This window comes from Phalaenopsis equestris, unplaced genomic scaffold, assembly GCF_001263595.1.
Source record: "Phalaenopsis equestris unplaced genomic scaffold, ASM126359v1 Scaffold000140, whole genome shotgun sequence".
NCBI lineage: Eukaryota > Viridiplantae > Streptophyta > Magnoliopsida > Asparagales > Orchidaceae > Phalaenopsis > Phalaenopsis equestris.
Window position 1 is genome coordinate 597,513 of NW_018164582.1, and position 16,390 is coordinate 613,902.

The 16,390-nt window shown below is 34.5% G+C and overlaps 1 protein-coding gene across 1 annotated transcript in view; it reads left to right on the forward strand.

The window, feature by feature from the left end:
• Window positions 1-16,390, forward strand: part of LOC110021709 (probable phosphoinositide phosphatase SAC9) — a 106,677-nt gene that overhangs the window by 30,919 nt on the left and 59,368 nt on the right. Inside the window, exon 8 of the mRNA XM_020720306.1 lies at window positions 5,432-5,674. Within this exon, the coding sequence (XP_020575965.1) occupies window positions 5,432-5,674 (243 nt within the window). The remainder of the gene's footprint in view (window positions 1-5,431; window positions 5,675-16,390) is intronic.

Here is a 16,390-nt window from a genome sequence, read left to right on the forward strand (position 1 = left end):
CCAGAAAAAAATGAGATGCACTAATTAAATAAAAGATACATGATATAAGAGTTTTCTAATCTCATACGATCAAGATAAAAAAATAATCACTCAAAGGATTTACAGAGCAAGGTGAACCGAGAAGCCACCGCCAACAACGAAGTGATATAGTTGCCACCACCAACAACAAAAGAATATAATTGTCACTACCTAACGTCATGGATAGAGACCCCCATCCGCGAAACATAAAGGGAGCACAAAGCCCTTGCACAACTCAAATGAACCAAAATATCCCTAATATAATAAACAATTGCATATTAGTAATCAACAAATGACCTAAACCTAATATAAATAAACAGACGAAAATACTTTTGTTGCTATTAGGAGTTGGCGACAATCTTAGCCTAAGAGAGATATCCGACCTACCCTCCCTCACTTGGACCGAATCGATTTGGGGTCCTCTCCCCACCCCGCATCGATCTATCTGGGTTGGTGGAGCTTCAACCTCATATGTTGAAGCTTTTGACTCATGATATGACATCAGGCCAGCCAAGTTGAAGGTGGCGGAGCGTAACATCCCAGGATTCGAAGGCCTTTGACTTTCAACACTTATCTCATTGGTGGCATGGATAAGGTCTACGTTTAGGAGGTAAAAGAGGGTGTATTGGACTAATTTAGGGTGCATAAAAATTATTTAGTTTTGTTGATTTTAAAAATTAGAAAGGGGAGTTAGGCTTAGGTCAAGATTTAGCTTTGGTTTGGTGGGTTTGGATTTGGGAGGTAAAAGAGGGTGTATGAGACTGATTTAAGTGCAGAAAAATTATTTAGGATTGCTGGCGGAATTATGGTTGGACCAAGATTTTGCTATGGTTTGGTTGGTTTAGGCTTAGGAGGATTTTGATAATCTAGGATGGAATTAGGGTTAGACTAGCTCTGATATCAAATAATACTAGGGAAGTCGGGTTGGAGAAGATTTAACAAGAACAACTATGAAAGCAATCTAAGACAAAAAAAAACCAAAACAAAGACGAGACGCGCTAATCAAATAAAAGACACATGATATAAGAGTTTCCTACTATCACACAGAGCTGTTAAAAATTTGATTTCGAGCCGAGCTACGGTCGGGTCAAAATTGGCTTGTTGCTCATTATATTTGATTTCGAGCCGAGTTGACTCAAATTGAGTTATTTTGATCTGTTTCAGCTCGTAATCAGCTCGATTCAACTCAAAATTGAAACTAATTGGCTCAAATTATGTTATTTGGATACGTTTCAACACAAAATTGGTTGGCTCGTGACTCGTTATATTCAATTTTACTTAGCATTATACACACACACACACACACATAAATTTTTAAAATAAAAAATATTACTAGCCGAACTCGAGTCAGTTCGAGCCGATCCATATATGACTCGAAATCGGCTTGAAAAAATTTTGATCCAAAGTTTCGACTCATAGCTCGACTCGTTTATTTCAATTTGATCTCGATCAAGCCAAAATTCGAATTGATTTTGAAGTGATTAACAATCTTTGAGGTAAATTTACAACCATATTTTCACAACCGATCAGAGTATATAAATTGCCACCTGAAGGATTGACGAAATAAGGAGACCCAGGATGTCACCATCAATAATTAAGAGACACAGTTGCCACCACTCAACATCGTGATAAAGTCTCATCCCCCATTCGAGAGCCACAAAGGAGCACAAACCCCCACAAAAGTCAAAATACAATAAACTACTGCATATTTATAATCAACAATGGACCTAACTTATTTATTTGGATACGTTTCAACACGAAAGTGGCAACCCTAGTCCTAGAGAGAGGGTTGAACGCCCTCCCTTACTGGAAAAATTATTCCATACGGTGTCCGATCCTGCATCTCTGCATGCGGTGTCCGATCCTGATCAGGATGTATTTCGGTGGGCCTCACCTATTTTTTTTTTTTTTAAAACTGAAATATATTCTGACCATAAGATCACTGTTATTTACGGTCAGTATTGGATGCATGCGGTGTCCGTATGCAATAATTTTCCTCCTTACTGGGACTGAATCGGTTCGAGGTCCCCTCCCCGCTCTGCTCCACCCCTAATAAATTATATCAATTTAACTATTAAGTTGTAAGGCAACTTGCTAAATTAAATATTTACTTTATTTAGATTTATTTTCTTCTTTTTAGAATGTAATTGCTAAAAATGCCAATTTTTAAAAATATTTTCTTATATTTTAAACTTTGTGTTAGGTAAAGCTAGTCTTGGAAACTTGCCTAAAATTACAAAATTGAAGTTTGTGAATCTTATTAAAGATAAGAAAGTTGATTGGCAGTATTAGGCTTCATTTGAATAGGTGTTTAGGCTTCGTTCCATTCTACAACACGCTTACAGAACGGAAAGGTTTTGTTTGGGCATTCAATTTTTCAGAATTTTTTTCCCCACCAAAATGTTATTTCTCTCTATTTTGAATCGTGAAAAGGGTGCAGCAGTCTGGCTCCGCTCTACTGTTTCGTAAAAAAAAATATCAAAATTCAAGTCGGTTGCTCTCTTTCACTTCTTTGCCCCATATTCCGGCGAAGAAGAAGCGGCTTTTCTCCTTAAGCGCGAAGCCTATAATGCAGATTAGGAGTGTAAACGAACCGAACTCGAACGAATAGAGCTCGTGTTTGTGTTTGGTTCATTTGAAATTAAGTGTGTTTGAAATTGTTCGTTAAGTTACAGTTCGTGTTTGATTTAATTTGTTTGAAATTAATTCGAAATGTTAGAAATATTTGAAATTGTTCGAAATCTTTCAAATTTGTTTATATTTTTTGAATTGTTAAAATGATAATAAATTTAATTATTAATTCTCAAATTACCAAAAATAAATAAATAACATCCCTCTATAATAATAACAACAACAACAACAATAAAGCCTTAATCCCACTACGTGGGGCACGACCTCGACACAACAGTGATAAGACCCACAATCACTATTTAAGCGATGAGAGGGGAAAAACCAATAAATAATAACATCACTCTATTAAAAAAAATTATTTCAACAATATTAATACAAATTTTCAAAAACAAGTTACAAATGAAATATACATTTAAAGTTTCAAACTCAATTTCTTAAAAAACTATAAATCATTACCGTAAAACAATTAAGCTATAAATCAACAATTTAAAAATACATTACAAATAAGAAAAATACACTTGCCTTTTATTTATATATTTCAAGTTCCAAGTTAAATACACCAGCAGAATCCATACTCTCAGCTAAAATTTTTTTTTGGTGATTGACATTATTTTCGAGGATTCTTATTTTAGACATAATATTAAAAGCTTAGGCCTTGTTTAGAATAACTTTTTGTTTTCTGCATTTTGAAACAAAAAACAAAAAACAAACTCAAAAATAGTATTTTTTATTCATTTTTTTTCTTATTTTATTTTATTTTTAAAACACATGAGTCTCATTTTCCAAAGCATTAAAACAAAGAAATTGTGTTTTGTTGTTTTAAAAATATATTTTTTGGAGGACTACCTGTGCAAGGCTTTGTTGCCAGCCGCTGTTGCTGGCCGCTTCACCCCCCGCCGCCTGCCGCCCGCAACCAGCTGTTGTTGGCCTCTACTACCAATAGCAGGCCCCCATTGTTGCTGACCCCCACCCGCAGCTGCTGCAGTCGCCGCTGGCCGCCAAACCGCGACCACTGACCGCCGCCCTGCTTGCCGGTAGGCACCCACCGCTAATTCTAACTAGCCACACCCGCCACCTGCTCACATTTAATGCTTCATGCCGGGTGAATCAAGGAAGACATCGTATATCATTAGCAACAGAGCTTAATACTAAAGGGCATGTGGACCGAACCGTTTTATAAAATGTATAATTTTTTCTTACAAAAAAATAAAAAATACCAAATTAAATATGTTTTATATTTTTATCTTTTAAAAACATATAAATCATAACAGTACAAAATGCATTTTTCTAAAAATAGAAAACAAATAACAAAACAAATACAAAACAAACTAAAAATAAAAGTAAGAAACATAAAGTGATCCCAAACGGACCCTCAGTTATTGAAATTTTTGTTCCTTGGCTTCTCAGAGCACAATGAACTTTCATGACTTATATTATTTTCTTATGCAATAAATTTAGAATGATACTAGATAGCTATGGCAGGATTGTGTCATTTGTAGTGTAGGTTATATGAAGATAAGGATCTGTAGGAAGAACGCTTGTGAAAAGCATTTCCATATGGCCGGTATACAACAACAACAACAACGGCAATGCCTTAATCCCACCACGTGGGTCGGTTACCTGAATCCTTTTTCTCCATTGCATCTTATTTAGTGTCATATTTTCATTTAGTTCTAATAAATTAAGATCATTTTTTATACAGTAAGCCCAAGTCTTCCTTAGGCTACCTCTGTTTTTCTTAACATAAGTCGAATATAAAACATCTACTCTCCTAATCAGATCAACAGATGGTCGACGCCCAAGTCTTCCATATTGCCTATATATTGAACAAAAAAATATTGCCATTTGTTTGGCTAAAAGTTACATGCTGTTTCTCATATCTAGCTTAATATTGTTTCTACTGATAACTTTGATTGATGATGACGTCAATTCAAGGCAGCTCTCGTAGAATTACAATGTTACATGTTGAATGAAGAACTGGTTACATTAAATTTAGAAAAGATTTTGAGATCAAGTTTTAGGGATTTTTAATGCATACTGATAATTATGTGCATATAAAAACGTTTGAGATGATTTATTGCATTGGTCTTTTCTTTGGAGGATCAAGTACCACTTGTGCTGTATGTAGTGAATTTTTTTTTTTAAATAAAGAAATTTTATAACTAACATTTAAAAGGTCACATGAGAAAGCATTTAACTTTATAGTTTGGAGACTAATAAGGGTGTGCATTAACTGGTTTAAACCGGAAAATCAAATCGGGCATGTTTCATTGATTTGATTTGATTTTTAAAATCACGGTTCAGTTTTTTTTGTTTCAGACTAAGGGTTATTTGGATTTCGTTTATTGCTTTAGTAAAAAAAAATTCAATTAAACAAAAAAAATTGAATTATATTCTGGTTAAACTAAATCCGTGGACCAATTAATTTAATAAATGTGCCAGTTAATTAATCCGAATTAACTAAATGCACACATCTTCATTAGTATTTTAAAATTTGGTTAAATTTAATCGAATAAACCGAAATATATTTTGGGGTGTTTTCGGAGTTGTGGCTTACATGAGCAGCAATAATTTTTATTTCTATATGCCATTATTTCATTGTTAGTAATACTTTATATATTTACCTATCTTTGATTGTTTTAATCTAATAATATTATTTGTGCTTTATTATTTATTTTTTTAATTATTTTTGCAACTTATTGGTTAACGTGCTGAATCATGCCATTCTTATATTTGACATTGAAATTGACCTATATCACTAGTATTCCCTTTGCTTTTGCAGGGTGCATGTATACCTCAATGTTCAAGCGGGACAAATCTGTTGATTCCTTTGACTGGTAGAATTGATCCAGAAGATTTAGCTGTCACCGGAAATAGTGCACGCTTACATGCTCAAGAAAATTCTTACCTTCCTATGCTGTATGACTTTGAAGAATTGGAGGGTGAATTGAACTTCCTTACTCGAATTGTTGCACTCACATTTTATCCCTCTGTTCCTGGAAGAACGCCTTTAACTCTTGGTGAGGTATAAATTCATTAGCAAGTACATAACGCTTACATTTTACAAAGTTTTCACTTTTCTTATTTTTAGATCCTTTTGCTCTCACAAAGGAGCTGTTTGGTTGTATTATAATTATTTTTTTGATAAAGGCAATAAAATTTCATTTTTAATCAGTTAAAAAACTACTTGAACAAGCAGTTACAAAGAACTGCCTACAAAAAAGCAAAGAAAAAAATACATTGGATCAAGATAATTTGAAGTTTAGAAAGTAATAATGTACTATAAATCTGAGGCTAGAGGAGCAGGCCCACATTCAGAGAAAAAACCTAGTATGCCAGAATTTTAGTAAGCATAGGAAAGTGAAAAAAATTTAGGAGAACGAAGAATTTTTTTTCCTATTTCTGTCTCTTCGTGTAAACCCAAGCTGAAACCTTTTATCCACCAATCCAGGAAAACTTCTGATAGAAACTTGTGATTGAAAAAGCTTGAATCATTAATAACCTCAACATCAAAATAATCATTGTAGCATTGGCGAACACAATTGTAACATCATATAGGAAAAAGAGAGTTGGAATTGGGATCCTCAAGAGGCTAACATATAGCTTTCCCTATTGTTTTTGAAGTATCAGTAGACACAACAAGAATATTTGTAATATTGAAGATGAGGGAGAAGGAAGGACACACGGCGAACAATAATTTGGGAAGACGTGTTGCTCAGAAGAAGAGTTTAGAGTAGCATCCAAAGCATGAGAACATTATAAGTCAATGGTGCATCTTACAGAAAGTTGGTAGGATTAGTTTGATCTTAGTATTTACTGAATATAAACCTTGCGTGTTCATAGCATAATTCATAGAGCTAGTCTAAAGATTCAGACCCTTTCTCTATTCAAGGTGAATCTTGAAGCTATTAACATAATTATGACTAAATCTTCTGGAAGACTAAAATAATGGGAAACCCTTAGTGCCACTATGCCAGTAACAATATTAAGTGCCAATCCAACTCTATAGCCAAAGGCAAAAAAACATCTATGTCAGCATGAATGTGGGCCATAACTGGTCAGGATAATTTGACTGTATAAGCATCCATTTATAATGACTTTCTAAGAAATGATCTGAGAATTGTATAGATGGTATAGAAAATATGAATACGAAAAATAATCCATATAAGATTAATAGGAAGCTCCTCAGCTGCAATGTTTTGAGGCCACTGCAAATACTCATCAATAGACCATGCATATGATATGAACGATGAGATAAAAGTATTGAATAATATGTTGGATAAGCATATAATGACAATCAAGAAGTCCAACATAAAGCATTTATTGGTCGCACATTAGGCATGAAAGCATGCATGATCTCCAAATTTAGGAATATAAAGAAAAAATTACGAACTAAGGTGTATTAAAATGATGTTATCATATCTGAAGCAGAGAGAGGGGGAGAAGAAGAGAGGGGGGAGAGGGAGAGAGAGTGGCGTGTATCTAAGAGTCATATTGAAAGAATAAATTGAAACTAATATATCAATTAGGCTACAAAGAACCTCTTTGTCATATAACATTAGCGAAAAACATGTTTGATTAGTAGATTTTGTGGTTGGAGCCTCTGCATTATAATTAATCAAAATATAGGAGCTTGTAAGCTATCAACATTTGCAGAGCCATCACAAGAGAGGTGGAGACTTTCCTGCTCCCAAAAGTTCCGATAAAGAACACATAGAGCATGCCCTAGGAAGTGAATTGGAAGTTTGTCTCTACATAGATAGGAGGAGATGTTCTGCCATGAAAGAAATTAATAATATAATAAATGGATTGTCCTGTGAGAACAAACTCGAGTGAGCATGAGTTATGGGGTACCAACGGGAGTGACATGCTGGCTTGACATGCTGCATGCAATGATGGGTGCAACAAGAGGGAGCAGGCCCTTGTGAGGAAAAACACAAGAGCCGACAAGCAGAGGACACTTGCATGCTTGCGATTATAGGATAATTATGTTTTGAGGTAAATGAGTGCAAAGTAAAAAGTTATTGCATGCATTTTAATTTATGAGTGTTTGGAATGAAGTAAAATTAATCCAAAATAAATGTTTGTTGTATTTTAACTACATTAGATCCCTCATTTCCTTGAAAACTAAATGTGCCAAATGATATACATCTAACTTAATTTGCGACACATAACCTCACTTGCAACTCTTAATGTGCTTATTGCCATATTGCAATTGTCGTTGCATCTAGCAATGCCATAGTGAAAGCACAACAATATCTAGGCTTGTTTTTTTATCTCAATCTAGAATTTCCAGATAGCAATAAGTTGAGAAGTTGTCAGAAATCACTGCAAAATTTTTGTGCTTGTGATCTACAACCAAGCACTTGTTAACCATAATGTACATTTCTTATGTGTTGCTTCAATATGTACTTCTAGTACTTGGGATCCAAAGCAAGCACAAGCAGATTTCCTTTCAAGCCTTACACGCCTTGGTGACATTGAGAACAGTACATGAAGATGATGAACTACGCCCTTCCCTTGTCTATATTTATGAGAAATCATTGATAACCTTCCCTCCTTCCAATCTTTTTATGATGAGAGTGGGAAGCACCATCTTGAAGCCTGTCATATTTTATTTTATAGTTCTTACCCTCAAGAATAATTTTTATAATTTTTTATTATTGCTTTAGACTTAACAAATTTTATAATCAATGGACATTATTGAATAATGGGAATCCACAAGAGTGTGTAAATTATAGAAAAATTAAGTTGATGGGTTATACTTTAAATTAATGGGAGAGGCTAATTGATTAACAAAAATTTCCCATAATCAGTTTGGATTTATGTCGGGCATATCTATTATAAAAGCTATACATTTATTAAGGGGTTTGATAGAGTACAGAGAAAGAGTAAGGAGGATCTGCATATGATTTTTATTGATTCAGAAAAAACTTACGATAAGGTTCCAAGAGAAGTCCTTTGGAGAGTTCTTGAGTGTTCTAGAGAAGAAATGTGTTGATAAAATTTATATTCAAGTCATTAAAGGTATGTATACTAGAGCGGTTACTTGTGTTCGAACAGAAGGAAGATTGACTAAGTATTTTCCTATTTCATTTGGACTACCTCAGGGATCGACTTTAAGCCCATATCTTTTTGCTATAGTTATGAACGCTCTTACCAGACATTTATAGGAGAATGTACCTTGGTGTATGCTTTTCGCTGATGATATCCTTCTTGCAAAAAGGACTAGTGAAAGAATTCAGGAAAAACTTGAATTATTGAGGTCCACAATGGAGTTTAAAGGCCTTCGTTTGAGTAGCTCTAAAATTGAATTCATAAAATGTAATTTAAGTAGTAGTTGTTGTAACTATGGGTGATCAAATCATTAAAAGATGTGAACGTTTTATATATCTCGGGTCTATTGTTCAAAGTTATTGTTCAAAGTGATGGTCAAAGTGATGGTGATATAGATGGACATGTTATTAGTAGTATTCAGGTTGGTTAGTTGAAGTGGATGAATGTTTTACGCTTATTTTGTGATAGGAAAGTACCACTTAAGCTTAAAAGAAAAATTTTATAAGATGGTGGTGAGACCTGCAATGCTCTATGGCGCAAAGTGTTGGCCTTTAAATGAGAAGCATAAAACAAAGTGTTGTTGAGATGAGAATGCTTAGGTGGATGAGTGGCTTGACACTTAGAGACAAAATACGAAATGAATATATACGTGATGGACATGATAAAGCTGGTGTTGCTCCAGTGATGGACAAGATTAGAGTAGATGGTTTGGTCATATTAAAGGTCAACCATCTGACGATCCTTTTAGGTGAGTAGATGTTTTAGATTTGACTTATGTTAGACAGGCAGAGATAAACCTAAAAAGACGGGTATATTGTATAAAAAATGATCTTAATCTTTTTGAATTAAATGAAAATATGAAACTCAATAGAATGCAATGGAGAAAGATGATTCATGTAGCCAACCCCACTTAGTGGGATAAAGGCTTGTTGTTGTTATTGTAATAAAGATCAACATTGTTTTTTTTTATATTGTTTAATTTTTTCTCCTTCAAATGCACTTCATTTCTTCAATACTTGTTGTGTTACAAGTTTTATACTGCTAAGTTGTTTAGAAAGGTAATGTTATGAAAATATATATGACCTAGGTTTACTCTAACTAATATTATAAAAATGTATCGTACATTGAACCGGAAAAAGGAAAAGTATAAGAGTCAAAGTTATAACCAAAATGTGATGTGGTTGAATTGGATGATATAATGAATTTTAAAATTATTTAAATATTTTCTAAATGATGTAAGTGTTCGACCCAAAACAATTAAAGAGAGCTGCCATTAGAAATTTCTTGCATATTTTAAAATGAAAACACCTATATTTTAGTGACTAACCTCTTGTTTTATGCCCATAATAAAAAGTTTTATGGTTTTATTATTTATTTAGTAAATTTTAGCTCCAAGTTATTTATATCAATATTAAATTTAGCCATTTGATTTAAAATAAACAGTAATAATTTGAGCATAGCATGAATTGTGCTATTTAATGAAAATCTAATCTATTCACTAGTTCATTAGTTCGGCTATTGGTTCTTCCTGGTTATCTACGAAAACGGTTTTAACTATGAATTGAATTGGTTGGTTTGGTTTAATTTTCTAAATCATGCATGTAACCCCCCAAAAAAAAAAAAAAAAAATTCTTACATCTGCTTTATACACAACTTGACAACTTTGGGTAGCTTAAGTACATTGCATTTTTTTGGTTCTATATATTTTAAAATTTATATATATTCTTAATGCATTCCACCAAATGGCTTCTAAAGTTGTTCTGCAGCATGCCTATATCCAAGCCTTCTTATATTGTCCTTAACGCTTGCGTTCAGCATATTAAGCAATCTTTCAGTTGATACCTCACAACATCCATTTTCCTAGTCTAATTGTTAATAAAGAAAATCAAAATGTGCTGGGCATTCTTCCGAAGGCATGTTTAACGAAAACATTTTATATAATGGAAATTAATGATTTGGAGTAAAGCTTTTTGTGAAATATGTTGCTCCTACTGTAAAATCAAACAAGATCGGGAGGGCAAGTGGGAAGGGGAGCAAAGGACATACAAGCTTGTAAAATTGTTTTCTAGTTAGGTATTTGGAGAGATGGAGATGGACGAAGAGGGTAAAAAGTATGATATTGCTAACATGTTTCTGGACTGGGAACTGATTAGTCATTTATTAAGAATTTGATTAAATTGGTTAAAAGGTAGGAAGTGGAAGGGACAAGATGATTTGCAAGTGTATGTGGGTTGGTAATTAGGAGGATTGAGGCTTGTCCATTGGGAGGCATATTGTCGCTGCTTAAATGGTGTAGAAGCATTTGACAAAAAGGATGAGAAATTGGGATTGATCCTTTTAAAATATTTGGTTAGCTAAACGGTTTGTGGGAGGGAGCATAAAAGAGAAACCAAAGGTTATTAAGAGGTACTTGGAACCTATCGACCATTTCAAGTTGTCTGAACTTCAGAAGCTAAAATGAATTTTGAAGGACAAAAGAGAAAACTAACATGAACAGGGAGTTGGTTCTATGATTCTCGGTTTAGCCATAAGTTTTATTTATAGGTTGTCCAATGAATTACAATTCGTTAGTTCATTTTGTTGAATTCAAGTTAGCTACATTCTTGTAAATACACTTTTAACTACAATGTACTGCTCATATGGACGGCCTTAGTAGTATCTAGTTGCTGAAAATATGCACATACAGCTGTTTCCAGCCACTTTATTTGGAGTCAAAATCTACCATTCAATTTGGAGCTTTTATTGACCTTGATTCTTGATTATCAAGTAACTAGGTTCACAGCACTACTCTCCTACCAGCAATGATTTTGTCATATTAATTAGTTTTTACTCGCTACATAACATGTTTTCAAATAGAGTAGAGTGCCAAAATAGTCCCTTAACTATTTTCACGAGGCCATTGTAGTCCTAGAGTTTATAAAACTGCTAAATTGGCCCCTAGATTGTTTTAATGGGGGCAAAAATTGTCCTCACAGGGGACCATTTATACTCGTATTAAAAGAGTTTGGGGACTAAATTGACACTTCTATAAACTCTAGGACTAAGTGACCCATTGCAAAAAGTCAAGGGACTATTTTGACACTTTTCTCTATTCAAATAATATGACAAGATTTGGATAAATTCTATGACAATCTGATTATTGGAACCGGTACATGATAAAGATGCATAAATCATGGCTTAGTGAGGAAAAATGAATAATTAAATGAATCTCAAGGGCGAAACCAACATTATTTTTTAGGGTGGGCAAAATCACCAAATATTTAATTTTTTTAAAGTATTAGCAAAAAAATATATTAAGGGAAGCAAAATCATTAAATTGCCTGAATTACATAAGAAAAAATTGTTAAATATTACTATTTACATAGAAAAATTACGAATTCGGAGGGGAGAGGGGAGAGGGAGCGATGGTTTCGCCTCTGCAAATACAACAAACAACAACAAAGCCTTAATCCCACTACGTGGGGTGGGCTACATGAATTTTTTTTCTCCATTGTGTCCTTTTTTTCTCCATTGTGTCCTATTTCTCCATTGTGTCCTATTTAGTGTCATTTTTTAATTTAGTTCTAATAAATTAAGATCATTTTTTATACCATAAACCCAAGTTTTCCTAGGTTTACCTCTACCTTTCTTAACATAAGTCGAATCTAAAACATCTGTTCGCCTGATCGGATCATCAAATGATCGTCATTTATTGTGATCAAACCATCTAAGAAGAATCTCTCTAATTTTTTTTGTCACTGGAGCTACACCAACCCTATCACGAATATATTCATTTCGCAATTTGTTTCTAAATGTGAAGCCACTCATCCACCTAATCATTCTCATATCGACAACACTTAACTTATCATTATGCTTCCATTATGCTTCTCTTTAACATTCAGCGCTTTAGAGCATTGCAGGTCTCACCACCATCTTATAAAATTTTCCTTTCAGTCTAAGCAATATTTTTTATCACACAAAAGGCCCAAAGCATTCCTCTACTTCAACCAACCTTGAATTTTACTATTAAAATCCCCATCTATATCACCATCGCTTTGAACAACAGGCGGGATATCTAAATCGTTCACACCTTTTAATAATATGATCACCCAAAGTTACATTTCTATCACTAGAGCTACATTTCTATCACTAGAGCTTACTACTGCTAAAATTACATTCCATGTATTCAGTTTTAGTTCTACTCAAAGATCACCCAAGGTTTCGCCCCTACAAATGATCGAAGAAATAAATTTTTACTTGATGCATGCAAAGTAAAACGTACACACTACCTAGGTGTTTTATCATATAGTGTGTAGGCGTCATTTCTACCAACGCTAAGTTGTTCTTTTTAGCACCTAGTCTCTAATATGTAAAATGAATAATTTAATGGACATCTCTTAAGCATCTACACGTAGCACCTAGGTGTTACATTATAGAGAAAAACTCTTGCAATGCAAAGAAGCAACACCTTTGTGCTACTATTCCACCATTTAGGCACTATGATGCGAGCATTCTAATTTTTGGAGAATTTTCAGAGCTAGCAGGAGTTAGAGCAGTATTAGTCGGCGAATTGGGGTTCTTAAAGAAGATTTTACAAGAGTGGTAGATATCGAAGGAGGAGGTCCGGGAGATAGAAGAAAAGAAAAAAGATGAAGCATTTTAAATTGCAAATGGTGATTTTATTTTCATTTCTTTTATTTTTTTCATTTGTATTGATATATTATCTTATGAGTTTTATGGATTGTTTATATTATATTGCTATGAGCTAAGTTTATTTCTAAATTAATGGTGTAACCATAAGAATTTTTTCAATGAATTAGTATGAGTTTGTGACGTTTACTTTCTAGATTGCTTGATTTACCGGTGCTTAATTTAGGGTGCTTTTGGGGCGGCAGTGTGATGCAACACTGCTGCTTTTCCTGTTTGACAAAACAGTTTTATGTCGGCATTCTTAAAAAGCTGCAGCTAAAATCCGTGTTTTCCCACCAGACCTGACTTGTTGCGATGGCTGTTACAAAGCTTTTTGAACATTAACTTCTTGAACAGCTTGACAACTACTTCTTCAAACAGTTGCAACTGCCCCAAACAGACCCTTAATACAAATTAAAATTTTACATCATTTAAAGATGTAGAAAGAGATATTTTATACCCTGTAATAAATAAAAAAAAATATTCTCATTTAGGATAGGAATATAATCATGTTAAAATAGGAATATAATCACGTAGAATTCTAAATCTTAAAAGAACTAGAATCCTTTTGACTTAGCTCATATATTATTATAGTGGGTTAATTGAAGGGATTTTATCATTGGAAGAAATTGAAAGATAACTTTGTTCTTGATTGAAAACTTGCTATTTAAATTCAAATTATGAGGTTGATTGAGATTGGTTTAGGTCGCTAGTGATGATAGCTAGATGATAAGAAGCTATTGGCATTATAGAGGTGGAAGTTACGATTGAGTTGTAGAGTGAGGTGTCGTCAACACATAGAGAGTAGAAAGATGAGAAGTTGAGTGGTAGCAAAATGGGTGGAGGTGAAGTAGGTTTTTGGAGAGAACAAGCTGGAACCATGTGTGTGAGGGCGCGTGAGGATAAAGAAGAATAGCGAGGTGTGAGAGGAGGTTGATGGTAGTTTGGGTGCGATATTCATTGGTCGTGTGTTGTTTTAGGAGGTGGTGGGGAGTGCGTAAGGAGGAAAAATGTGGAAGGCAAGGGGTAACAGTTTTCGGTGTGCATAAACCGGTGAGGAAGACGTGTTTGGAGCTTCTCGCAAGTATCAGAGTGAATCGAGAGCCAAAGTGAGAGCACATCGAGGTGGGATCTATGCATGCAAAATAGAGGATGAGAGAACGAGGCAAAGAGAAATGGACATTATTAACCAAAAATGAGTAGGTTGAGCTTAGTGCAGGCTTTAGGTTTGATTTTTTTCTTGCGACGAGATGAATAAGACGGGTCAGTGGGATTGTTGAATGGTTGTGTATATATATACTTGTGTGCGTGTGCATACATGTATACATGCATGTGTGTATGCATGCATGCATGCTTGTATTTATGTAGTTATGTGTGTGTGTCGATATGTATGTGGGTATTTATGTGTGTATCGATATGCATTCATGTATGTATGACGGTATGTGTGTGTGTGTGGCTCTCGGTATGATGTGTGTGTGTGTCGGTATGCATGCATGTATGTATGTTGGTGTGTGTGTGTTTGTCTCAGTATGTATGTGTGTATCGGTGTGTGTGTGTTTGTCTCAGTATGTATGTGTGTATCAGTATGCATGGATGTATGTATGTCAGTGTGTGTGTGTGTGTGTGTGTTGAATTGCATTCCATCTTGTAGGTGGGGAATTTTTTTGTTTAATTATGTGTAGTGACCCATGTAATATGGGTATTCTCCCTTAGTAATTTTGATTATCCGAACATATGGGCATAGTCAATTTTGGGAATAGATGATGTTTGAACAATTTTGATCTCAGTCGAGGCATCTTAACTTCGATTTACGTGGTGTCATGTTCGATTAGTTAAAATATGGAGTATTTATGTAGGTCAACATAAGGTTTCACCCTTGCAAATGATCGAAGATTAAATTTTTTTCTTGAAGATGTATGCAAAGTAAAAAGGTACACAATACCTAGGTGTTTTATCATATAGCGTGGCGCCATTTCAATCAGTGCCAAGTTGCTATTCTTTTTAGCACCTGGTCTCTAATTCGTAAAAACTCTTGCACTGCATAGAATAGACATTTTTAAGCATCTACACATAACGCCTAGGTGCCGCATTATATAGAAAAACCCTTGTAGTGCACAAAAGCATCACCTTGGTGCTTCTATTCCACCATTTAGGCACTATGATGTGAGCATTCTAATTTTTTTAGACTTTTCAGAGCTAGCATGAGTTAGAGCTGTAGTAGCGGGCGAATTGGGGGTTCTTAAAGAAGATTTTACAAGAGTGGTAGATATCGAAGGGGGAGGTCAAGGACAACAACAACAACAACAAAGCCTTAATCCCACTACGTGGGGTCTGCTACATGAATCATTTTTCTCCATTGCGTCCTATTTAGTGTCATATTTTCATTTAGTTCTAGTAAATTAAGATCATTTTTAATACAATAAGCCCAAGTCTTCCTAGGTCTACCTCTGCCTTTCTTAACACTAGTCGAATTTAAAACATCTACTCTCCTAATCGGATCATCTAATGGTCGACGTTTAATATGACCAAACCATCTAAGACGACTTTCTCTAATTTTGTCTGTCACAGGAGCTACACCAACCCTATCACGAATATATTCATTCCGCATTTTGTCTCTAAGTGTAAAACCACTCATCCACCTAATCATTCTCATCTCGGCAACACTTAACTTATTATTATGCTTCTCTTTTAAAGGCCAACATTCAACGCCATAGAGCATTGCAGGTCTCACCACCATCTTATAAAATTTTCCTTTCAGCCTTAGCGGTACTTTTCTATCACACAAAAGGCCCGAAGCATTCCTCCACTTCAACCAACCAACTTGAATTCTACTATTAACATCCCCATCTATATCACCATCGCTTTGGACAACGGACCCAAGATATCTAAATCGTTCACACCTTTTAATAATTTGATCACCCAAAGTCACACTTCTGTCACTAGAGCTATTACTACTAAAATTACATTCCATATATTCAGTTTTAGTTCTACTTAAACGAAGGCCTTTAGACTCCAA